At 38.2% G+C, this 26,464-nt stretch overlaps 1 protein-coding gene across 2 annotated transcripts in view; it reads left to right on the top strand.

Moving 5' to 3' along the window:
* Window positions 1-25,314, top strand: part of LOC106050545 (metal cation symporter ZIP14-like) — a 46,769-nt gene extending 21,455 nt beyond the window's left edge. For both annotated transcript variants that reach the window (XM_056044645.1, XM_056044644.1), the window contains exons 3-8: window positions 1,363-1,540; window positions 8,663-8,832; window positions 11,939-12,076; window positions 14,937-15,231; window positions 16,865-17,055; window positions 18,406-25,314. In XM_056044645.1, the coding sequence (XP_055900620.1) occupies window positions 1,363-1,540; window positions 8,663-8,832; window positions 11,939-12,076; window positions 14,937-15,231; window positions 16,865-17,055; window positions 18,406-18,558 (1,125 nt within the window). In that variant the 3' untranslated portion in view covers window positions 18,559-25,314. The remainder of the gene's footprint in view (window positions 1-1,362; window positions 1,541-8,662; window positions 8,833-11,938; window positions 12,077-14,936; window positions 15,232-16,864; window positions 17,056-18,405) is intronic.
* Window positions 25,315-26,464: the final 1,150 nt, after the last annotated feature.

Raw genomic sequence — 26,464 nt, 5'->3', positions numbered from 1 at the left:
CTATTTTAGATGAACTGCGCAGTGGTTATCAGATCAGGCAACCCTACATATAAGCTAGATGGGTGTTCTTAGGCAGTATCTTGTTCGGGACTCTTTATAAAGTTGGCAGCTTTAGTTAATAAGATCGTCATCCACTGGTGACACTCCACAAGGGCATGTCTCGCTAGTTGAAATGTTCTCTGTTGGTATTGTTCCCCTTAAAGACCTTGTAATCCACGGGGCAAATGATGTAAAGGTCATCTATACTGTGGGTCACTGTTTACGAGGATGTAATGTAGCCAGCACAACAACCAACTACCATTACCTTTGCCCCCAACGTATGTTAAAGGTAGGTAGACTCAGACCCCAGATGTGGACATTGCCACGCAGCAGACGAGACAGTAGAACACATCCTCTACGACTGCAGGGTGCTCAGAAACACAATCGAAGATAACGACTAGTATTAAAACAGATAGAACTGGTGCCTGCGGGGTCTCGCTTTGTACGGAGACAGGCAGACCCTAAAGAACACTGCTTGATACCTGGACCGTGCTGTAAGGAATTAATCCCAGTACAGAGCCTAAGTGCATGCAGGCTTACAAATGGTGGACTCAGAGGCGACCTGAAGATCCCGAAATAGAAAACACTCCCAGATCCTGGGACCCCTCGGATCGGAAGACAAGCGCTTTAACGCTCAGCCGTCGCCCCTCCTTCTAGTGGTATGGCAAGCTCATGTTAAAAAATTGTGTAAATACTTCTTGCGTAAGACAATGACAGATTATCATGGCTAATGAAAAGATTGCTTTGAGAGATATTTTTATTTTGTACATATTCAGTGTCTATGTCTTTATGACAAATTTAATCACATCGTGTACTTTAATCTGAGAATATAGCACACTGGTCTTTAAAATCTCAGTTAGTGACGTTTATTCTTATCTTCTCTACGATATTACATCAGTGATGATGCTTTAAGCCCAGCGGTTCTCTAATTAAAATGTTTTAGATGTTGACTTTCGTACTGTATGCAGTGGCGTAGCAAGGGTGGGGACGGGAGTTCCAAAATTGAAAATCTCCCCTGGGCCCCCACATGAGTGTCCAAAATGTGTTTTTACATTAAATATTACGGTATTATCTCGTTTCATGATGTCGAATGTCAAATTGCAGGGGCTCCTAAAGAGGTCAAGCCTCCCCCCCCTCCCTGCCACGGGCCTCCAAATCCCTAACCACGACACGAACCATAAGTTATATCGGCATTAATCGGAAAGAAGGGTTACATAGTCACTATTAGCGTTTAAAATTGAAATAGGTATCATATGAATACATTTTTAAACATTCAATTATTTTTATTTTCAACACCATTACTTGTTGCTGTGTTTCATTTAGTGTCCAGGGATCACTGAAATCTTCAATGCCATGGCAATAGGCGACTTTCTACCTCGGGAAAGAATCGCTGATGCCATTCCGGTGTCCATGAGCACACTCATCTCCAAGAACTGCTCAGCTGGCGTCTCAGAAGATATATACCACTCCAAGAATAGCAACAAACCAACTGCAGCAGAAGGTACGTGTTACGTGCGCACCAGAGTGTGAATGTGGAATGGTGCGAATGCGTGTTGAAAGAAGAGAGAAGAGAGAACCAAAATGGAGGGAAAAATAGTGCTTACCGTGTATATTATTAAATGAAGATTCAATTATTTATAAAAGTAAAGTTCCCTTTTCAGACCTTGTGGTCTCACTGGTCTATGGGGCAGATGATGTAGAGGTTATCTGTTTCTGTGGCCTACGGTTAACGAGGGTGTCATGTGGCCAGCACAACGACAAACCGCTTTCACTTTTCCCCCAACTAATAATGTCAGGTACCCATTAGAGGTGGGTGGACTCAAAGGCATCCAAGGATCCAGAAATTTAAAATTCCAGTCTTCAATAGGATTCAAACACAGGACCTCCCCCCCCCCCCCACCCTGGGTTCGGAAGCCAAGCACTTTACCACTCAACCTCTGCACCTTTAAATTATTTATAAAATTGTGATTTTGACGTTTTGTCTCATTACGTAGCAGCTCATTCTCGGTCATTGGCGTTTAGAAAATAAGTCTGCGTTATTTGGTTGAGATAAAGCGTGCTTGCCTATTTAGTATAGTAGTAAATTGTTTGGTCTAGCGAAGTCTTTAAGTTCCCGGTTTGTTGGTAAATGAAATCGACTATTTACTAAGGTGTAAGGTCTGTTTGTTTGTTTGTTATTCACTCTGTTAACTTCATTGGCATCACTGTGGTATTTCTTCTTCAGATGTAGAAGGTAGGCCTTTTGTTTATTGGCATAAAAAGCATTTACAAAAATTATAGTTAAAAACATACACTCAGTTATAATATATAATATAATATATAAAAATAATATATAATAGAATATATCAGTTAAAATGACACTTATATTCAAAATAATTTGGGAAGGTCAATTCAAATAATATTGAACTATCTTATCTTATCTTATCTTATATAATACAGACGTTTCTTTAAAAAGTAAAGTAAAAAAAAGATGATTACGTCCTACGCATCATGCAATTAGTCATACATGTTAATCAATGACTTAAATTCTGCCAACTCATTGTTTTTCCTGGCTGGCTCAGGCAACCCATTCCATGCTCTAATAGCACTAGGGACGAAAGAGCCAATACGTCCTAGCATTTGGAACTGGGAATGTACCTTTATCTTTGTGTCTTTCTGAGTATTTTATTAAGTTTTGTATTGGAAGATTATGGTTCAGTGTTTTATGTATAATTGCTACTTTAGTTTTAAGTCTTCTGTCCTGAAGGCTTTCTAAATTCAGATTTATGTTTAAGATAGATAGGGAGAGAGAGAGAGAGAGAGAGAGAGAGATTGGAAAATAAGAGAGAGATGTGGAATATAGAGGAGTGTGATAGGAGACAGATGAGAGGGGGAAAGAGAGATGGAGGAATATTTGTTTAAAGTTCTTAAGATAGTAATAAGAACCTACGTCTATTAACTGAATTTTGGAGGGTCATTTGATACCAAACACTTTCACACAATAATATTGTGAGGGAATATTGATTTTTTTCTAACTTTATATAAGAAAGAGTTCGTGCATTCGAATCGACTTTTAATTCTTGGCAACTGAACTTAATGAAATTGCGACACCTGTATTGACTTATTGTGTTTATTTCACGTGTAAAACGAAACTAGAGCACGGAAATATGTTACCATTGTTAAATCATTGGGGCGTTGGGTGAGTGATGAGGCAATAGCTCAGCGTTGATGTTTGTAATACGTGAATAAAGGCCAGACAAGCTAAAAACAACAAAGTAGAAAATAGTATTTCTGTGAAGGTAATTGCTTGGTAAAATGTTTTGTAAAATGTTTGACATGTTTCGGATGTTCCTTCAGAGTTGAAGATAATTACTTCCTAGTCCAAACCTCCAGCAGGACGACGGGGGATGGGAGCGGGCAGGGTTTGAACCCGGGACCATCGATAAATCTGAACGACAGTCCAGCATGCAAACCGCACGACCAGGCAGCCATCCCGGGAAAAGTGGAGGGATTGCGTTACGCATACTACCACAGCACCCCTACGACGAAAGTCAAGAGGCAGATGAGGTGATTGTGAGATGATATGAATCGCATTAAAAAAAAAAAGTAAAGTTAAGGTCATCTGTTTATTTGGCCAACGGTTAACGAGCAGAGTGTCATGTGGCCAGCACAACGACCAACCGCCTTTACTTTTCCCCAACGAAAGTAAAGTACCCATTAGAGCTCGGTGGACTCAGCGGCGTCCTAAAAACCCCGAAATTCAAAATCCCAGTTTTCACTGAGATTCGAACCCAGGACCCCAGGTTCGGAAGCTAAACGCTTAACATCTCAGCCACAACCCCCCCCCCCCAGTTGAATGCATGGTGACAATAATTGCTAATGTGTTCAGTAAAGAAAGATTATCGCCAGTAGATACATAGTCTGGACGTGGAGAAGGAGCGGCCACGGCCTTGACTTGATGTAATTAAAGGAAGTAGAAAAGGTCAACAGAAAAAAGAAAAACAACGCGAAAAGAACTAGATCCTTGCTCATTGCTAAAAGCTCAAGAGAAAAAGGTGTCGGGTGTTCCCTCTGAGACGGGGGAATAGGAGAAAGGCTGTAAGAAAATAAGTCATTTGTCTTTTTTTTTTCTCCATCTTTTTTTTTTCTCAGCAATCTTTTAATTTTGATAACCTCCCCTTTATTTCTCTCTATCCCTGACACACTTTCTCTCAATCCCTGAAATGCACACACACCTATCCTTTCTATTTCAACTTTTTTTCTCTCTCTCTTGTCCTCTCTAATTTTTAAAAACACATTCTCTTTCTTTCTTTCTTTCTTTTTTATTTGCCTCTTTAAACTCCCTGTCTCTCTCAGAGCCTCTCGTTTTAAAAAGCTTACATTATCACTCTGTTTTGTGGTGAAAAAGGGTTTACACGTTGTTTCTCCCACACCCAAGATCGGATCGAGTTGCACACTTATTTATTGGCATAGACAAGACATACATCAATGAAAAAAAAAAAAGTCAATTAATTACTGCTAAATAATTATTTTGTGTGACATCAACAATGGAAATTCATCCTTCTATTCACAACCATAGCTAAGTATGTGACGTTTGGTCCCTTTATTTAATGTGTCAGCTGATCGTAAACAGTTGACCCTATCGTCTCGCCAGTGCAACGACCAACCGCCAACTAATGTCAGGGAGCCCGAAATTGAAAATCCTGGTTTTTCACCAGGATTCGAACCAGGTATCCCCTGTTGGGAAGCCAAGCGCCTCACCACTAAGTCTACGTGTGTAATGTCTAGAGACGCATCATAATTATTATGACATAATTTTTCTTTATGCTTTGTTTTTGTGTTTCATTTTTGGTATTTATTTGCTCTTCTCTCGGTGATCAACTCCCTTTCCGCAGCTTTCGTTTGTTAGTACTTCATGATAATAACTCGTACTCTAACAGTTCAGCATGTTTGTACAAATATCAATCGTTTAAAAACTACTATCACCACAGCCCCAACCCATAACACAAAATCTCTCTCTTCACTAGAGGGACAATGACTGGCATATCATTTGAAGTTCGCTGGTCAACAGTCTATTTTTATCGATACATTGTTTTCGTAAGAAAAAAAGATTTTCTTTATTTTGCACATGTATTTTTTTTTTAATTATCGTGTGTTATTAGTTTATACATTAGTGTTATTTAAAACGACTTAAGAATCAACCAATTATATGTGCAGACTGCAGGCAATGATGTTATAGGATTGTTAAATTAATATGACAAACAAAACGTTGATGTAAAACAGGTGTAGGACTACACTACTATAGAAATACACTAAGGCAAATGTATACGGTGTTACAGTTCTAAAATAGAAGGTTGTCAATGTTTCTAATGAAAGACACCTTTACGTCTCTTTACTTAATCTGTGTTTAAAGAGAAAATGTCGCAGAGAGATTTCGTTGCTAGATGTGAAGCCAGATAATATCTTAGACATTATTTCTCTCGCTCTCTTTCTCTCTTGCTCTGTCTCTTCTCTCTCTCCCTCTCTCTCTCTCTCTTTCGCTCTGTTTTTATCTTACTTTCTTTCTCTCGTTCTCTCTCTCTTTTTTGCTTTATCTCTTTCTCTCTATTTGTCTTTTGCTCTCTTTCTGTCTTGCTTTTTTTCTCTATTGCTCTCTCTCTCTCTCTCTCTCTCTTGCTTTATCACGTTCTCTGCCTCTCTTTGTCTCTTGCTCTGTCTCTTCTTTCTCTCTTTTTTTTTTTTGCCCTCTTTCTCTCTTGGTCACTCTCCCTCTCTTGCTTTATCTCTTTCTCTCTCTTTGTCTCTTGATCTTTGTCTCTGTGTCTTTCTCTTATTCTCTCACTCTCTTTCTGAACTTTAGATACTTTTAAAAACATTTCTTTTCTTTATTCTACTCATGTTGTAGACTTCTTTTTAACACAGAAGTAAGTGTTATTTATTAAAATTAAATCTACCCTTATAAAAAAAAATGGGGGGGGGAGGAAAAGGTGAAGGGGCACAGGTCAAATCACATCACTGATAAGGTCAATGTGACACGTGCAGTGATGATATTTATTGACAAGACGAAGATCAACACATCGACGAGAAACGAACGTGGACCAGCAGATCGATGGCTTGAAATATTTAGTAATCATAAAGGCGCCTTTCAAAACAGGCCATTTTTAGCGGCCCCCGAAAGGGCAGAAGACGATATTTTGTATTTTGTAGTTTAGCGGTGTATCTGCCCGTCCCATTTAGATCTCAGAAACAAGAAACTTATTAATTATTGTTTTAAATTATGTCCAACTTATTTCCATAATAAATAGATTTTTTCTCTTTAAAAAAAAATTTCACATATTTTTTTTTTAAATGTAGTCTTTAGTATGACAGAACTTACATAATTTAGCAATACAATTGTAAACAAAATTTTTTTGACCAAAAATCTAAAACCATTTGCACAAATTTGTTCTAAAAACTGTTTACATGTATCTTCCTTACTAATAAGCTTCTAGTGTTTGTTACTATTAATAGTGAATAGTTGTAGAAGTGGTGTATTTTTATGAAAAAACTACTTGCATAATTGATTTGAAAATAAGATTTTTCGCTTTCAGAAAAGAAAAAAAGTAGCCGTTGCATCAGAACTTTGAATGATCTAAAATATCATTGTGTCCGATTTTCCTTTATCTCTTCTAGTTTCTGAGATCTAAACGGGACAGACGGACTGACATTTCACACAAAACTAATAGCGTCTTTTCCACTTTTGGGGGCCGCTAATAATGATGGTTCCCGGTCATTTCATCCCCGGTCATTTCATCCCCTGGTCATTTCATCCGCCTAGTCATTTCATTCACTAATCAATCAAATAATAATTGTAAAAAGTATGAAATTAATAATACTTCATAAATTTATTTTAATTTAGGTGACAAAAAGAATTAACATACATAAACATGAATAGAATATAATGTCATTAAAAATATAAAATATTAACATCAATAGATATACAGCTAATGTAAAAATTATGTTTTGCATGTTAATAGATAAGCTATTGTTAGGTTATTGTTAGTATGTACAGAAGACGATCCATTGATTCGTATTGCTGTACATCATTTGTAATTTCTAGGCCAGTGTTGCATATTTCTTGCAGTCAGCGTTTATTGATTCGTATTGCTGTACATCATTTGTAATTTCTAGGCCAGTGTTACGTATTTCTTGCAGTCAGCGTTTATTAGAATAAATAAAACATTATATAAGGGTTTCAAATGACACGCTCAGATATAAGAAAGAACGATTGACAAATAAAGTGAAAGATGGCCTCCAGGAGATAAGTTATCAGCGTCAAGATCATAAGTAGTCTCGTCGTTCTCATCTCTCAAAAGATTCCCTCTACTTCCACCACACCTTGGACTTTGGTGATAAATTATGAGCGCAGAGCGGCATGATCATAATTATTCAAATCGTACATCTATCTCTAAAAAGATTTTTCCTACTTCCATTACACCTTTGATCATTACATCACGCACTATGCGCAGGGTAATATTGACATCCCTACAACAAACAGATACAATAGAACTAAATACAAACTGCGCATTACTTTATATTTACTAGTTTAAATATATTCTGTCATTTCTCAACTAATATGAAGAGAGTATTGGGAACACTATATACACTCTAATAACATGCTGAAAATATCAAAAAGTATTCTAAATAAACATTTTTATATATTAGAGGAAATGAGGACATAAAGGCAAAGATTACACAATTAGAACAAATATTTATTTGGGGATGAAATGACCAGGCATGAAGTGACCGGGGATGAAATGACCGGGGATGAAATGACCGGAGATGAAGTGACCGGGGATGAAATGACCAAGGATGAAATGACCGGGGATGAAATGACCGGTGATGAAGTGATCGGGGATGAAATGACCAAGGATGAAATGACCAAGGATGAAATGACCGGGGATGAAATGACCGGAGATGAAGTGACCGGGGATGAAATGACCTGTCACCAAAATGATAATTTAATAAATAGCAGATTTTAGGATGTCAAGAAATTTATATTCTATACCTATGAAGTGTGAATTAAAAATAATAATAATAGTAATATAAAAATAGACTATTTTTAAAATAAAACTTATCTGGGGGGGAAGAACCGCAAAATCTCTGCCATATATCTCAATACTGAACAGTTTAACTCCCTTTTTTTCTTTTTAAAACAAAATTAATTAATTAACGGTAATTGATTAAACAATTGGTAAATGTATTGATTGATTCGTGTATTGTCATCGATTATGAATAATTGAGAAAAGTTTCAACTTGATTTGAGAATTGGAAGTGGGAGAAAAAACGTGTACAAAATGTGTACCTGGCAGACTCGGGAATGAGTTAAATCTAAACTTTGTAAAATAGGTGTTATTGGTCCATGAGTGTAAGTACGTGTGTGCGTGTGTCTGTGTGTTTAACGTGTGCTTTTAACTTTACTTCAAATTCGCATCCATCAAACTGCGTGCAATTTCTGACTTAATTGATTGAATCAAAGCATTAGATCAACTCAACGTCATATCTTGACATCACATTTGACGCGACATCCAAATGTCATTCAATGCACTGTATTCAATTTTTTAAAAAAAATGTATTTCTCTCTCTGTCTCTCTTTCTCTCCTAGCCTGGGGCTGCGGTATCGGCTTTGTGTCACTCATCATCGTCATCTCCAACGTGGGCGTCTTCCTGGGCCCCATCATGAACAAGCGGTTTTTCAAGAGGCTCTTGCAGTTCCTGGTGGCTATGGGCGCGGGGGCCCTGATCTCAACAAGCCTGTTGGTGCTTATACCCGAGGTCAGTATAACCCTGGACTAATTTTGCAGTACATACTCTAGAAAGACGAGTACAATATGTATATCAGCAGTGGCGTAGCTAGGGTGGGGGTGGGGAGGAGGGGGATCATTTGAAAATCTGTTTTTTAGTTAATTAATTAAATATTATGCAAAATGCAGGGACCCCCCCAAAGAGGTCAAGCCCCCCCCCCCCCCCCGGTCCCCAAACTATGGAAAATTCCTAGCTACGCCCCCTGTGCAGCGGAGAAAATCCATGTCCTCAATACAATCTCTGCAAAGACGATAGCCTTTAAAAATATGAAATGTTGCGGGGAATCTGAAGTTAAATTTTGGGTCAGGTCACGTCCTTTCTTTTCCCAAAATGAAACAAGTTCCCCCTTCACAGCTTATCATAAATATTACTCAATGTGAAGTTTTTAATTTTTTTTTAGACATTTGAATTATATTTGAGTCTGAGTTGTACAACTCTAGAAACCAAGGGGGTCAAACAAATCAATAAGCCGAGCAATTTAATCATAAACAAAAAAATTAGTAGAGCTTTTTAACAGATTATAGTTCAGAGTTTGTGATTAAAAAGTATTGCTTATAAACGAATAGGAGAATAAGAGAAAGGAAAGGTAGACAAGAGGAATTTCTTTCGGGTTTAAACATACATTTAAAAATTGACAACTTTTGTTTAGTGCTAAAACGTTTAATATAAACAATATTAGCATATCGTCTATATTAGTTTTTAAACAAATGTGATATATGTATATATACATATAGGTATATATATATATATATATATATATATATATATATGGCTCCTTCTGTCTCGGAAGACAATGGATGCGGCCGGATGAGTCACTGGCTTTGGTTTCGTCTTGAGACGGTGAAGAACCAGGAGTGACTGATCAAGCCAATTCTGGAGCGGCAGAGTTTGCCACAGTTCGTGCATGTAAATCCATCTGTCCTAGAGCTCACTGACAGGGCAGCTTTCTTTTTCTTATACATATAGATTAAAACTTTCACTTAAACCTCCTACTTGGATCTATTAACTATATGGAAGAAACAGTCTTAAGAGTATAAATTAGGTGGAAAGACAGACTGAGACTTTTGAAGCACAACTGACATATAGGCTTTAGTGTATGTTTTGTTTTGAAGCATCCAATACCGACACTCTATAAATGTCTCTGTTTTTAACAATATTAAATGTTGGCCTATATCAGGATCAATATACCAGGCGTAGGGGGTAAGTCAAAGTTACACAGATCTAGGCACTTTAGAAAGAAATATCGGATATATTTTGAGAACTAGTGTATGTATGTGTAACTTTGTTCTGATGGGTCATGGCAACTTGACTCACTGCCTTGTCAGCTGTTTTGACGACAGGCTAGGTAGATGAATTTGAATATTGATAACTTTTTTTTGCAGCCTGCATATTTTAAGAATGTGTTGAGTTGTTATTCTAACTTATGAAATTCGCCTTTTAAGGCATGTATGAGATTAGCAATCACCGTAATTCGATGAGTTCACGGTGACATTCAAAATGATGAAAGTAATGATCCAGAGTTTAAACCAATTTGCATTAAAGTTGTTTTAAGCTGATAAAGTCGAAAGGTCAAATAGTTGCTAATTGTATGTGCATTATTAATACGTATTCGATTCATCCAGTTTTGTCTAATTTCGTGGACAGCCATGTTTAGATACATGACGAGTTGAGGTTGCGTTTAGGACATTACAATGTTAATATACAGTGGGCATGGGACTTAAACCCATTAGCGTGGCGATGGAAACTCACGGTCTGACCCATTAAGTTCATCATGAACTTGATTTGTCTTGTGTGCCATGACCATATCAGTCGTGGGTAACAAATCTGGTGAATGTTTCCGAAGGATTCCAGCTCCCTGTCGCCTGACATTTCCGTGTAAACGTCTAATAGTGGAACTAGATAGGCTAAGTACGAGTAGCGAACGAGGCCCCTGCAGGATACCCTGGGTGAGCTTTTTTTTTTTTTTTTTTATCTCACTCGGGGTAGGGATGGAACAAACAGCCAGCACCCCAGTCCAACAAGAGTCCGCCACGCCGTTCCACAAAGGGGGCTTCATCAGTGTCCCGTTAGCTGGAGTGTTGGTCCCTGCACAGTGGCGGCAACAGTGGCGGTTACAGTATAGAAATATGAGGCAAGCTCCTCATGGTCAACGCTGCTCTCGGCCGATTCCCTACTGGACTTCATTGAAGCTGATCGTTTCCATGACGTCTCTTAAAAGTTGCCATCCAGAGCGCTAAAGTTAGAGGAACGAGACCCACAAGTTTCCTCTGTGAATTCCTAACTAGAGCTGAAATGAGTCGACAGCTTACAGGTTGAATTTCGAAACCATCCAATAAGACAGACTAATAGCTACTTTTGTAATCTTTTACATATAAAGTCCAACTGAATAAAGTAGAGCAGTGAGTTTTGTAACAAACGAATATTCCAATTCGATTAGAGTAACACCATTAGTAAAATCACTAAACTTAGAGACACTTCAGAACGGAATAATAAAAAAAAGCAAAGTAGCTATTATACATAAAACACTAAATCCTAATTTACAAATACAAAAAACAAAACCTTATGAAATACTCAGAAAGACACAAAGATAGAGGCACATTTCTTATTTTATACACTAGAACAAACTCGTACAATGGAAATGGTTGCCTGAATCAGCCAGGCAAACCAACGACTTTGGAGAGTTTAGGTCCGATGATTAACATGCATGCCTGGATTGACATATGAAATGCGTAGGACGTAATTATCATCTTTTTTTTTTTTTTGAAGTAACATCTGGCTGAAATATATAAGAAGAACAACAGTATATTTTGTTTATACATTCAGACACTTTCTCAGCGTGAATAACAAAGAAAGTCTACTTTCTAGTTTATTTAATGGGTTTAAACATCAACGCTGTGGTCAAGGAACTCCACTCCATGTCAATAAAAGTAAAAATTTAAATAGTTATCTTCTCCACAATAAAATCGGGTCTATAAGTAAGGGGGCGCTAAGTGGGTCCACGCCCCTGAATAAATAAAGTCAAAAAGACTTGTTCCCTTGTTACAGACAGTAAACGCGCTTTTTTATTTTTCCTAAGGCGTTTCACATCCAAGCCATAGAAGAACTGAACCACAGCTACATCTGGAAGTCTTCTGTCATCGTAGTCTCCATCTACGTCTTCTTCAGCTTGGAGAGGCTTCTAAAGACTGTCCTTTATAACAGACGATCTGTCAAGGTAGAACAGCTTTAAAGTCTGTGTGAGAGCTTGCGGTGTGTGTGTGAGAGAGAGAAGTGGGAAAATGACGTGTTTGTCTGGAGTTAATTTGGTTCAGAATGACTATTTTAACTTTAACAAAGTCCTTTATGAAAAGGATTTGGGGGGGGGGGCGTTGGCTGAGTGGTTAAGCGCTTGGCTTCTGAACCCGAAGTCCTAGGTTTAAATCTCTGGTTGAAGACTGAGATTTGGAATTTAGGGATTTTTAGGGCGCCCCTGAGTCCACCCAGCTCTAATGGGTTCATGACTTAAGTTGGGGAAAGTTAAAGCGGTTGGTCGTCGTGCTGGCCACATGGCACCCTTCTCTTTTGGCCAAAGAAACAAGTGACCTTAACATCATCTGCCCCATACATCGAAAGGTCTAAAAGGGGAAACTTTGTGAAACGGAATTTTGTCCAAGTGGCATAAACTGCTGGGCTACCTATCAAGGGGGCTCAAGTTTCAAATCCTGACTCCAGAGAAGTTGTGTTTCTCCCAGATGCCATTCCCCCTAAGGTCTACAAAATAGTTTTGAGCAGAGCTTACTAACCATACTGTGACATACTTTCCATCCATCCATCCATCCATCCATCCCAGTGGCGCTACAGCCCGTGGAGGGCTCTGGCCTGCTTTAACACATCCTTCCATTCAGATCTCTCCTGGGCCTTTCGTCTCCACGCCCTAACCCCAAGCTGCTTCAGATCTGCTTCCACGTCATCTATCCATCGCATTCGGGGTCTGCCTTTGGGTCGCCTGCCTTTTGGTTTTTGCCTGTATACGATTTTCGCCCCTCTGTTGTCTGACATTCTTTCAAGGTGGCCTGCCCATCGTAGTCTGTTATTTTTTATTTCGTTCACTATTGATGGGTCTTCATATAAGTGATATAACTCATGGTTAGTGCGTGTCCTCCACCCTGTTTCATCCTGTATGGCACCATAGATTTTCCTAAGAATTTTTCTGTCCCAGGTGTTAAGTAAATTTTCAGATGTCTTTGTCAGTGTCCAGGTCTCACTTCCATACATTGCTGCTGGTCTTATTATGGTTTTGTATATTATTTTCTTGGTTTTCCTTGAAATCGTTTTGCTCTTAAGTAAATGGTGGGTGCTATAAAATGCCCTGTTGCCTGCTGCTATTCTTTCCTTTATTTCTGTTAGTAGGTCATTTTTGAAATTAATAGTACTTCCTAGATATTTGAAAGTTTGGACGTTTTCAAATTCGTGGTCTTTGATTTTGATATTTTGTCCCTCTGTTTGATTGTCTCTTATCATTGTGATGTACTTGGTTTTACTGTCGTTGACCTCAAGTCCTGCTGGTCGAGATGCTTCTTCTAGTTGTATGAAGGCTCTAGCAATGTCAGAGGTTTCTTTACCCAATAAGGCAATGTCATCGGCATAAGCAAGGTATTGTAGAGGTTGGCTGTATATCGTCCCAGTTGGTTGTGGACCCGTGTTTTCTCTCCTGAAGTAGTTAGTAATAGTTCCCCTTGTGTTTATGTGTATATTTCTTATAACTCTCTCCAGTGTTAAATTGAAAAGCATGCAGGAAAGTGCGTCTCCTTGTCTGTAACATACTTTACAAAGGTAATTTGTTTTTAAGAGAGGCTTCACCGCTTGGCTACTTTTAAGAGAGGCTTCACCGCTTGGCTACTTTTAAGAGAGGCTTCACCGCTTGGCTACTTTTAAGAGAGGCTTCACCGCTTGGCTACTTTTAAGAGAGGCTTCACCGCTTGGCTACTTTTAAGAGAGGCTTCACCGCTTGGCTACTTTTAAGAGAGGCTTCACCGCTTGGCTACTTTTAAGGAGGCTCGACGAGTTTCACACCTGACTCGAGCAGAACTGAGTTTGTTGAGCGCCTAAAGGAAGCACGGAAAACCTTCTCCCAGATACCCCCTCCCCCATTGCTTCACAAAAGAGATTGGACCTAATCTCTCTGATAGATATTGCCTACAAAAGAGATTGGACCTTATCTCTCTGATGGATATTGCCTACAAAAGAGATTGGACCTTATCTCTCTGATGGATATTGCCTACAAAAGAGATTGGACCTTATCTCTCTGATGGATATTGCCTACAAAAGAGATTGGACCTTATCTCTCTGATGGATTTTGCCTACAAAAGAGATTGGACCTTATCTCTCTGATGAATATTGCCTACAAAAGAGATTGGACCTTATCTCTCTGATGGATATTGCCTACAAAAGAGATTGGACCTTATCTCTCTGATGGATATTGCCTACAAAAGAGATTGGACCTAATCTCTCTGATGGATATTGCCTACAAAAGGGATTTTTTTGTTTAAAGTAGAACGCTTCTGATACTCTTTGTACTAACACACTTATTTAACAAGATTACAAAGAGAGTTGTGTTATCACACAAACTCAGGGGTGCCCCCTCCCCCCGCAGGTTCCATATCGGATCCGCCTGATTGCAAGGAATATTCAATACGTGATTTTGTATTGATTGTCAAAAAGTAAAAATGTTTCAAAGATTCATTTGACGCTGTAAATTTTTTTTTCTGTAAAATATACTATTTGTACTAACTCATGTATTAAAAAAACACTATGCCAATGCTCAATGCTTCTATTGAGAATGTAAAACTAAAACTCTTTACATTTAGACTACATACACAGGGCCTGCTCTAGGTATTACTTTTCATTGAACAGAATTAATGTCTTGATTTTACTAAAGAGAAGAGAAAGATAAAAATATTTTTGTTTTCTTACACTTTCTGTAGTGGGATGTGGTGGTCAGTCGATAAAGCAATTCACTTACGAACTGATAGGGTTCGAATCCCAATGAAGAATTTTTTTTTCTTTAATTTAAATTAATTTGTTTGTTCTCTTAGCCTCGAGACAGTGATGACGTGTCCGTAGAGACTGGCGAGAATAGTATGGCGCCTCTGACTGACCTCAACATGGACATCATGATCAAAGCCCCCATGGAGAACGGACATTCTCACTTCCACCTGCCCACAGAGCAGGCCCAGGACAAGGTCACGCTGGCCTGGATGGTGATGGCCGGGGACGTCATTCACAACTTCGTGGATGGGTTATCCATGGGCGCTGCCTTCACGGAGGACATCGCTCTGGGGATCAGCATTTCTCTGGCTATCATAAGCGAGGAACTGCCACATGAGCTTGGTATGTCACTTTATGTTTTGTCAGTCTTGGAAATGTCACTATTGGGAAACATGGTCGAGAGGCTAAGTACGATTGAACTTGGATTGGCTAACTACGAAAGGGGCTCGAGGTTCGACACTCGACTCAAGTAGAGTTGTGTTTACTGAGCGCCTAAAGGCAGCACGGAAAACCTACTCCCAGATACCCCCTCCCCCCACTGGTCCACAAATGAGATTGGACCATAGCGCTCTGAGCATGATATAAGCATGAAAGTAGAGCTATATAAAAGCTATAATTATTATTATTTCAAAATCTCAGTATTTCATTATGTCAGTATTTTAGCATGTCAGCATGCCAGTATTTTAGCATGCCAGTATTTTAGCATGTCAGCAGTATTTTAGCATGCCAGTATTTTAGCATGCCAGTATTTTAGCATGCCAGTATTTCAGCATGTCAGTATTTCAGCATGTCAGTATTTTAGCATGCCAGTATTTAAGCATGTCAGTATTTTAGCATGTCAGTATTTTAGCATGCCAGTATTTTAGCATGCCAGTATTTTAGCATGCCAGTATTTTAGCATGTCAGTATTTTAGCATGTCAGTATTATAGCATGTCAGTATTTTAGCATGTCAGTATTTTAGCATGCCAGTATTTTAGCATGTCAGTATTTTAGCATGCCAGTATTTTAGCATGTCAGTATTTTAGCATGCCAGTATTTTAGCATGCCAGTATTTTAGCATGCCAGTATTTTAGCATGTCAGTATTTTAGCATGTCAGTATTATAGCATGCCAGTATTTTAGCATGTCAGTATTTTAGCATGCCAGTATTTTAGCATGCCAGTATTTTAGCATGTCAGTATTTTAGCATGCCAGTATTTTAGCATGCCAGTATTTTAGCATGTCAGAAAATCAGCATGTCAGTTTGTCTGCAAGTCAGTATGTCAGTGCTTCAGATGTCAGTGTCTATAGCAAATATCTTCTTAACCAATTCCATTTTGATGCTGCTGGAGTTAGAGGGTTCAATGTTTTTTAAGGTTTATCTGGCTAGCACAGTGCTTAAGTACTGTTCCTTTCTCCATAAGATCTCCTTTTCAGTAAATGGAAGGACTTAGAAAGTCCCCAAATAAATTATAAATTGACCTATTCAATTACAACTTGATCCCAGAATCGTTGGCTGGATAGACAAACCATCTCCACTAATCTACAGTCATCTATAGCATAGTTACGATCCAAAAAGCCGTTGTTTATACTCAAAAATGTCTTAAATAGTTAATCAGAGGCGTAGGGTGGGGGAGGGAGGGAGAGAATTTAGAAAATGCCCCTGGACCACACTTGAAGGGGCCCCCAAATGAGTTTTTTTACATTAAATATTACGCAAAATGCATGGGCCCCCAAAGAGGTCAATCCCCCGGGCCCCCAAATGATGGAAAATTCCTAGCTACGCCACTGTAGTTAATATAAAATGCCTCTTCTAAAATGATTCTTATAGATAAAAGAAAGATTCCAAGATGGATAAAAAAGAAAAAAGAAATAAATTGATTTTATAATAAACCAAAGATTTCCACATAAACTGTACAAAAAACAACTCATCAAATAAAAATCTACACCCTAACAATAGCTTTGATTTGATTATTTATGTTCATTTACATTTTAGCTGATATTGCCATCTTGCTTCACTCTGGCCTGTCCATCAAGAAGTCACTTCTGGTCAACTTCCTGTCTGCTTGTGTCTGCTACCTGGGATTAATCTTGGGTATCGTTCTAGGGTCATCTATAGCTGAAGCTAGCCAATGGATATTTGCCATGGCTGGAGGACTGTTTCTATACATTCCGCTTGTTGATATGGTAAGAATCTTTATCCTCATAATCAATGAGGTCAAACAATATCAAATTGTTTTCAATACCAACGTAATGTACAGAATAATTTAATGGACGTTAGTTGAATTTAGAATTTGAAAAACAAAAGAAGTTAACTATTACTTATAACTGCTTTGCAAAATAGTCTATCATCATAATCATCATCAAAATTTATTTGAGTGAGGGCCTGAGACTGCCTGAGAGGTTCAAATCCTCTGTTTAAAAAGCCCTGGACAGAAACCCTTTCTGTTGTGTGTATGGCACGTATGACATCCTACAGGTCAAGAAATTGTGGCTTCCATACTTATCGGTGCGTAAATTTCAATATTTGGGACAGTCAAAAAGAATATGAGACTCGGCTTCCACTTCTTTCCCCGCAGCGGGGGCACCGTGAGTCAAAGTTTGGCCTGAACCGTGCGAAACATGGGTCAGCGGTTCAATAACTGTGCTATAATAGATTGGTCAGGACTTGGAAGCCTTCACATCGGGGAGGCGCCATCAGTGTTCTTCGTGTGCTTTCAGACTCTGCGGGTTTTTTTTGGGGACTTGTCCCAGCACTCAAACCATATCTCCATTTCTATAGTTTGATACTTGCAGACTTCTCGGTACGAGATGTAGGACGAAGGTATCAGCAATTGTGACGCCATGACTCGGTCCCTACTTCAAAATTTCAAATAACATAGCACACTGTTCAACCAACTTTTTTTCAAATTTTAAATAATATAAGACCTTACTTTCAACATAGTCATTATATAGTATTGTTAGTTGTTAGATCTAAAATATTAACTCTAATTTGCATCTTTACCTCGTAGGATAATTATCTGAATCTGGCACTACACTTTGCAAAGATATTGTATTCTTTATATAGTTAATAGATCTAAGTCAACTTGGATTGAATATTTAATATATAAGACACTCTTGAATTCTTCACCATCTTCACCTTCACATATCCATTTGTTAAGTCTTTGGGGCACCATACAGGATCCGTTGACTTTCTCCAATTTCTCTCTGTCTTTTGCCTTGGATAGAGTTTCAATCATTAACAGGCATGTCAATTCTTTTGTGTTGTCTTCCTATCGCTTTCTCTGTCTGTTTCTTCTTTTTTTCCTGGAACTGTTCCCCGAATGAAGGTCTTTGCGAGCCCTGATGACCTTGTGATGTGGCCGTAGAGTGTGAGTTTGCCTTTCCTGGGGTCCGATTGATGAATTAATCCTGTTTCTAATCTCTTCATTGGTGATGCGGGCTTTGTAAGTGATTGAATAATGACTGCTTAGAAAGTCTTTGAGTTTTGGATACTATCACTTCTGACTTAAAGTGTTCGTATTTTATTTTTAACAGCTGCCGGACATGAGTGACCACTTGGATTTGCTTCTACAACAAGGCGGACACGAAGCCAAAATCGTTGCCTGCTTGCACACTCTTGGACTGCTCATAGGAGGCGGCATCGTTATAAGTATAGTTAATGTGAACACATTCATACTGGCGCCTTAGGTGGAGTGTGGCGTCTTAGGTGGAGTGTAGCGCCTTAGGTGGTGTATAGGGTCGTAGCTGGCACGGTTGGGGCATCAAAAAAATATTGTAATGTAACCCGGAAAAATGAACTTAAAAGTCAAAGGTGACAACTGATAGGCCAACACTTATTTATTACATATAATGTAGACATATCTACTTACCTGCTCAGTCAGGTTTGTCTAGTCATTCTTACAGCTTTTTATTCGTGTATTAGATCTCATGCTTTAGCGCTTACAGTTTGATATTGCTTATGTGTATGATGGCGCAGTGGATGTGATATTAAGTTAAATATCTTGGAAGCTGTTTACGTATTTTTTATGGCATGGTAGAATATGAATAAACTTGGCTTAATCTAACCAACTTTTTGTTTTCATGCAATGCTCCTATGAACTTGGTGGCTGAGTGGTAAAGCGCTTGGCTCCTTAACCGAGGAGTCTCGGGTTCAGATCCCAGTGAAGACTGGAATTTTGAAATTTGGGATTTTAAGGGGGCTCCTGAGTCCACCCAACTGTAATGGGTACCTGACATTAGTTGGGGAAAAGTAAAGGCGGTGGTTGTTGTGCTGGCCACGTGACACCCATGTTAACTGTTGGCCACAGAAACAGATGCATCGTCTGTCCTGTAGATTGCAGGGTCTATTCACTTACTGTTACTGCCACTCTGTCACTCTGTAAGATATTCGTTCATGATAATCAACAGTAGTGATTTAGTAAGTTTGTCTAAAGTATTTCGTTATACTGTTATGGCTTATTAAAGGTAATGTACAAATTGCTTAGTGTGTTAACATTCAAATAGTTATATTTCCATTTCTGTTTTTTTTTTCTTACTTACAGTATATCAATTAATGTTGTGATTGTAGATATGTGTGTTTTTGCAACATCAATCTCCCTGATGGCAGAAGACGTTTCCTTAATACTTTGTGTTACCATGTGCAACTTTCTATTTTAATAATATTTTTTATTTGTTGTACATATTTTTTTTCTTAATATTTGCTTCGGGGGATTGAACAGGGTGATTTATTCATATGCTAGTTGTCAACACGTCAGCGCTTAGTGAATCACTACTGTTAGGGGAGATTATACTTCGAACTATTTAAAAAAAAAAACACGAAACTTTGTTTATAGAACATTAGATCGCCCAGAAATATAACAGAATTCTAAGAGCTTTGTATACAGAATTTGCTCTGAAAATAGTGTCTTAGCTATATTGACTAAATCATATGAAGAAAAAGCATGCTGAAGAATGGGATAACAGATTATTCAAATCTCAAAGCACCTTTAGAGAGCTGCCTGATTTGGAAACCACTACACGGTTCATCTCTAGTTATCCGAAAGCCCACACTGAACACGAACGAGGAACCGCTGGGCTTGTGTTCAAAATCTTGATGGTGGTCTCCCCTTAGAATCTCGAAAGCCAAATATACGCAGGCTTTTTATGCTTTGATTTTTACGCCATTTGTTTTTAGGAAATAGGAATCTATATATAGATACCATGTGTGACTTTACATAATGCACAAACTCAAATCCATTTTAGTTTCATTTCAGATAATATATTTCAATGCATAAACCTATTTTTTTTTAGACATGACTTTGTATGATCTGTTTGTTATAAAGCGATCTATTTATAAATGTATTTACATATTTTTTTTAATATATGTTTTCGGTCTAATAAGATTCAATCCGTAATGTGGCGAACATGTCGGATATTTTAACGCTAACTCTAATCTAGCTTGGGGGAGGGGGCGCGGTGGCCTTGTGGTTAAGCGCTCGGTTTTGGAACCTGTGGTCTTGGGTTTGAATCTCGGTGAAGAATGGGATTTTTAATTTCGGGATTTTTAGGACACCATGACTTTAGTCTGGAAAGTAGAGGCGGTTGGTCGTTGTGCTGGCGACATGACACCCTGCTCGTTAACAGAAACAGTTGACCTTAACATCATCTGCCCCATAGATCGCCAGGTCTGAATACAAACTTTACTATTTTTTATTTTTTTTTTACTAATCTTGCTCACTAAGAATCTGCTAATGTTACTGTAGAATTTCGAATAAGCTTATTCCAAGTAGGTCGTAACCATGGTTAACAGACCAACAAACAAAAACTGCTGCAAAAGTTACCCTTGATACATGTCAGTGATCTGCCAAGCGTTTACAATGCACTTGTATACTTCTTGCTGCATATTTCAAAGGTGGCCATGGCAACAATGTTCTACCGTGTTTGAATACTGAAGTGAAAGTAAACCTAAAGGAACGTGTAAAAATATCTTTGAATTGCAGGACCACTAGCGGCTGCTAGTTGGCAATTTGTTTTCCACTCCATGATACTGAACGCGCGCTAAATCGTTTGTTCTTCTTGGTAAGAAAAAGTTGAACATCTACTATAGGAGAGCTCTACGATTAACTAAATTATATTTTGTGAAAAGGAACGTCTGTACTTTACAAGATAAGAAAAGAACTAAGCAATGCCAAGGATGCTTAGTTGAACTTATATGTTTCGACTTTAGAAAAGTGCTGGGCTAAAAAATTATCATTTTACTTTTCAAAAAAAAAAAAACCCCTAGCTTAGCAGCACTTCCTTCTGTACACCGGAGACTCCAGAAATTTAGTTTTACGAAAATGTCCTCGAAGTAAGGTATATTACAAATAAAAAATTCAACTTCGTTTGACCTATGTTTTTAACTTTGCTTAAATATTCCTTTCACTATTATGGAGTAAATAGTAGGCCTAATTAATAAATAAAAAAAGGGTTTTACTTAAATTTTATTAGCTCTCCTTTTGCATTTAGAATAAAGCCGGGCAAGCTAGTAGTTATATACATATATCATGGGCGTAGCCAGGTTTTTTTTTCGGGGGGGGGGTTTGGGCCCCCCCCCCTCGCGAAATTTTTTTTTATATGTATTTATGTGTGTGTGCCTACAAAATCTTTATTACATTCTGACCCTTCATTCTTTCGGAAGGCGATTAATGTGCCCTAGAATAGGTTCTTCCATGAGTTAGTGGAAAAATTGTAGATTCCCCGCCAATACTAGCAATGGGGTCTGGGGGAGCGCCAGGAGCTCCCCAGCGCGGGGCGAAGCCCCGCCGCCAAGCACTATTTCTGGTATTGAAAGCCAACAAAATGCATATTCTGAGGTATCTACAGTGAATTTTCCTGCTATTAAAAATTTCTATTTTAAAATCCTAATGTGCTATTCTTACTGACTTAGACCCTCCCGCGCCGTTCGGCGCATTTGCCGTCAAGCTGTTTCCATAAAAATCTGTCACTGGTAATGTCTGAAGCCTCTTTCCACCTGCCATGAGGACCTCCATGAATGAGTGGCGTCAAGTTGTACTAGGAAATCATTGCAACTCTTCTTGTGCGTAATTCATTTTGTCGGAGAACATGTCCCGCAAACCTCATGCGTCGCTCTCTCACAATCTTACTAAGGGGTCGACTCCCAGTTCGGCATAGGATTTCCTTGATTTAGACCTGATCTCTATAACTGACTCCTAAAATCTGTCTTAGCCATCTTTGTTGAGCCACATTTAGTGTTTTTCAATTTCGGCAGATGACTATTCACTGCAGTTTATTAATGGAGCCCTGTCACTGGTAAAAATGTGTAACCTCTCTTGAATACGTTCTTGGAATTAAGTGACTGTAGTTTGCTTTCGATTTTATATCGAAAAGAGAAGTTTTATCGTCAAAATAATCTGTTGGGGGTTTTCCACCTCAAAACCATCTGGAGGGGTTTTTAACTTTAAAAAAAAGCCATCTGTAGAAGAGGGGTTTAAACTCAAAACCCCCGATTGGATTGGCTACGCTCAAATGATTTGAGTGTTTAATTTGCTTTTTTTTTTTATATTGAAGAGGTATTTTTAACATCAAACCCCTCTGAATGGGGGTTTAAACCCCTTTTGGCAACGCTCATAGCATTTTGAGTGCGTAATTTGCGTTTTTTCTTACACTGAAGATGTATTTTTTAGCCTCAAACCCCCCTGGCGGGGGGTTTAAACTCAAAACTCCTTTGGCTACGCTCATAGATTTAAGAGTGAGTAATTTGCTTTTATTTATATTGAAGAGGTACTTTTTAGCTTCAAACTCCACTGGAAGGGAGTTTAAACTCAAAACCCCTTTGATTACACACATAACGTTTTGAGTGTATAATTTGCTTTGTTTTTAATATTAAAAGGTATTTTTTTACCTTCGAACCCCGCTGAAGTGAGATTTAAACTCAAAACTGAGTCAAAACCCATTTAGCTACGCTCATAACATTTTGAGTGCGTAATTATTTTTTTTTATGTTGAAGAGGGGGTTTTAAAATCAAAATCTTTCTTAACTGTGCTCTTGGAATTAAGGGATTTTCGTTTACATTTTTTTTTTTTTGTTGTATAGAAGAGGGGGAGTTAACTGCAAAAACCCCAGGTAGGGATTTAAAACTCAAAACCCCTCTGGTAGGGGTTTTAAAACTCGAACCCCTCTGGTAGGGGTTTTAAAATCGAACCCCCCCCCCTGGAAGGGGTTTTTAAAGCTCGAGCCCCCCTGGTAGGGGTTTTAAACTCAAAACACCCTGGTAGGGTGTTTTAGACTCAAAACCCCTTTGGTTGTGCTGGGGTAAGTGATGGTTTAGTATTAAAATCTCACCTAAAATAAACAAAATCAAAGCAAAAAATCAATCACTAAATTCCGATTCCCCCCCCCCAGGGGGATTTCATTTCGGGGGGGGGGGGGGGGTTGAACCCCAAGCCCCCCCCCGGCTACGCCCATGATATATATATATATATATACATAAAACTTTTGTACCAAGTAATATTGAAACGTTTTGAATATAAACATATGTTTATTGTTGATACATTGTTGTTGTTATTTCATGTAATCTTTTGTATTCACTATTTGTTTTTGAATGTAATTATTGTGTATATAGTGATTGAAATCACATTTTTTTTTTGGTCTTCCGAATTAGTGACTGATTTGAAGGGATAGATATTAGTAGATGATGTACATATTGTCTTCACTTGGTGGGGCCATTTTTTTTTATTTTTAAAACTTTTATTGATACATTGCTCCTACCATTTTTTTACTTCTATTGGTAATGATTCTACATGAAAAATGTATGCTTTGCGTTTCTGCTGCATACATTTGTATTTATATACTAAGACTGATATAGAAAGTATTTGGTGATATATATGTGGTGTCTATGTGTAAGACTATATTACTAATCATTTATTAAGAATGGAAGACACAAGATGTCAAATGTCATTCTGTCTTACAAAGAAAAGAAAAGTGTTTCACATTCTGTCTCTCTTTCTCTGTCTCTGTCTGTCTGTCTCTCTCTCTCTCTCTCTCTCTCTTGCTTTCTCTCGTGTTTCTACTCCCTCCTAGACACTTTTTCTCTAATACTTTTTTTTTTATTCACACTCTCCTCACTTTTTTTCTTTTTCTCTGACCTTACCTCCATCACACAGACACACACACACTCTTTCATAATATCACTCACACGCTTTGTATTTCAGACTCTATTTTTCTCTCTCTCTCTTCTCTCTCTCTCTCTCTCTAACACACACACACATTCTCTTTCTATATCTCTTTCTCTCTAACAATCTTTAACTCTCTTTCATACACACATTCTCTATTTCTCTCTCTCCTCCACACTCTCTCCACACTCATTGTTTCTTTATCTGTTCCTCTCTCTCTCTCTCTCTCTCTCTCTCTCACACACACAGGGGCTCATGCTCTCTTTCATACCCTCTCTCTCTCTTTAACCCTATCTTTCTCACACATTCTCTTTTTTCCTCATCCTCTCTTCACACATACTCTTTCGTGCTTTCTCTCATTCACCCTTACTCTCCCCCCCCCCTCTCTCCTTCTCTTTTCACACTAACATTTAGTTATTCTTCTAGATCAGCGGTTCTCAACCTTTTAAGCTCGGCGACCCCTCTTTACAATCCCCCACTCTGCCGCGATCCCCCCCATACACATACGACAATAGAACAGTAGACAATAACAATCAATATTTTCGATGGTCTTAGGCGACCCCTGATAAATGGTCAATCGACCCCCAAGGGGGTCGCATTCCACAGGTTGAGAACCCCTTTTCTAGATCTTTTACTTTTCCTCTTTTCCTATATATCATTTTTAAAGTATCTAATCACAAGACATCAATATATATAGATAGAATAAAACTATGTAAATTACTATTTTAAGTTTCAATATCACTGCCTGGTATGGCAATCTGAGCATTAAAAATAAAAATAAACTTAATAGAATCCTAAATGCTGCTGGCAAAATCATTGGCAAAAAACAAACCCCATTTGGGCAGTTGTTTGAGACAAACATCTATAAAAAAGCTAACAAGAACCTCGAAATAAAGAATCACCTTTTGTGTCAGGATTTTGTGATTTTACCATCACAAAAGAGATACAAGACACCGATAGCAAAGACAAACAGACACAAACACTCTTTTGTTCCCCTGGCAATCAAATCATTAAATAAGAACAATCTGATATAAACTTTGTCACATGTAAATTATGAGTGCGTCTGGTGTGAATGTACACTTTGGTTTCTTATAGTTATAATGTTTTTTGTTTGGTGTAATGCACAAATTGTAAGACAAATTTCCTTACGGATATAAAAGATTATTATTATTATTATTATTATTATTATTATATATATATGCTATACATGATAAATTTCAATCTAGTCATGGCTCAATAATATTGATTTAAACTTGTTAATGAAACTGGAAGTCAAAACAATGTCCATTAAATAAACAAATACTGTTTTAGTAAATACAATTCTTTCTTTGTTCCTTAAAAAGTTTTTAATTAAGTATTTGTTTACCAGTTAAATGTAGGCTACGTTATTGGATATGTAAGACTTTAGGCTTGATTCCATAATCAAGGCGAGGGCAGCACATATTTTCCGTTTTTTTTCTTTAGCCGGCCATGTCAATGATTAGGCCGTTGTTTCCTCAGGCGACGAAACTACTCAGCATTCACATTGGTAAATAAATACATAGCAAAGTAAAACTATATTAAATATAATATCTAGTCGACCCACGGAATAGCATACGCCGTTATTTTGCAGGGCCGGCCATATGCCACTTCAACCTATGCCACCCAGTGGACCCCACACTTTCAAAGGTATAAATTATTAAATTTAACCATTTTATAACTTATAAATAACAGATTCCCTTGACCGCCTGATTTACCAGGAGCTCCTGGAAATCTCCTGAAATTGAAAAATATACAAAAAAAGTCAATGAAAATCTCCGGAAATTATTGAAAATCTTTTGAAAACTCATACAAATCTCATGAAATCATGAATCGCCATGTCTTAGGGAGCATCTTACTTATTAATTATTAAGATAGAATGTATGAAAATATTTACACTATTCGATTCAACATGAGCGCCCATTCACACACCTGCATAATTATATGTTATATGTACACCCCGACACATACACACACACACGCTCATATCCGAACACACCTTCGACCTCCGCTCCCTCTCACTCATTACATTTTATATTCCCCAACACCTGGCGCCATCTACTGACCGAAGACTTAGCGTGTGTGACACCTTTTGATAAGCAGCAGGTGGCCAAGGAAGAACAAACTAGCCCCCCCCCCCCCGATGTTTTCCCAGTCAGAAAACTGAAGAACTTAAGAAAAGGGGAAGGGGAATGGGGAAAAGAGTATGAACTTGTTAAGGGGATTTGGGGGGGGGGGCAGAGGGAGGGGGATTCGATCTAATAAGTTCAGGGGCGAAAGAAAAAAAAGAATTTAACTGCTTGAACAAAAAACGAAACGAAACTAAAGGATAAACAAACAAAATGTTTAATTATGGGAGCAGGAAAAGTAAGGAAGAATTCGAAACTTCATATTTGTATCGGATCCACCTCTGAAAGGAAGTT

Source organism: Biomphalaria glabrata, chromosome 10 (assembly GCF_947242115.1).
Source record: "Biomphalaria glabrata chromosome 10, xgBioGlab47.1, whole genome shotgun sequence".
Lineage (NCBI taxonomy): Eukaryota > Metazoa > Mollusca > Gastropoda > Planorbidae > Biomphalaria > Biomphalaria glabrata.
The sequence above is the reverse complement of the archived record's forward strand: the minus strand, read 5'-3'. Positions and strand labels throughout refer to the sequence as shown.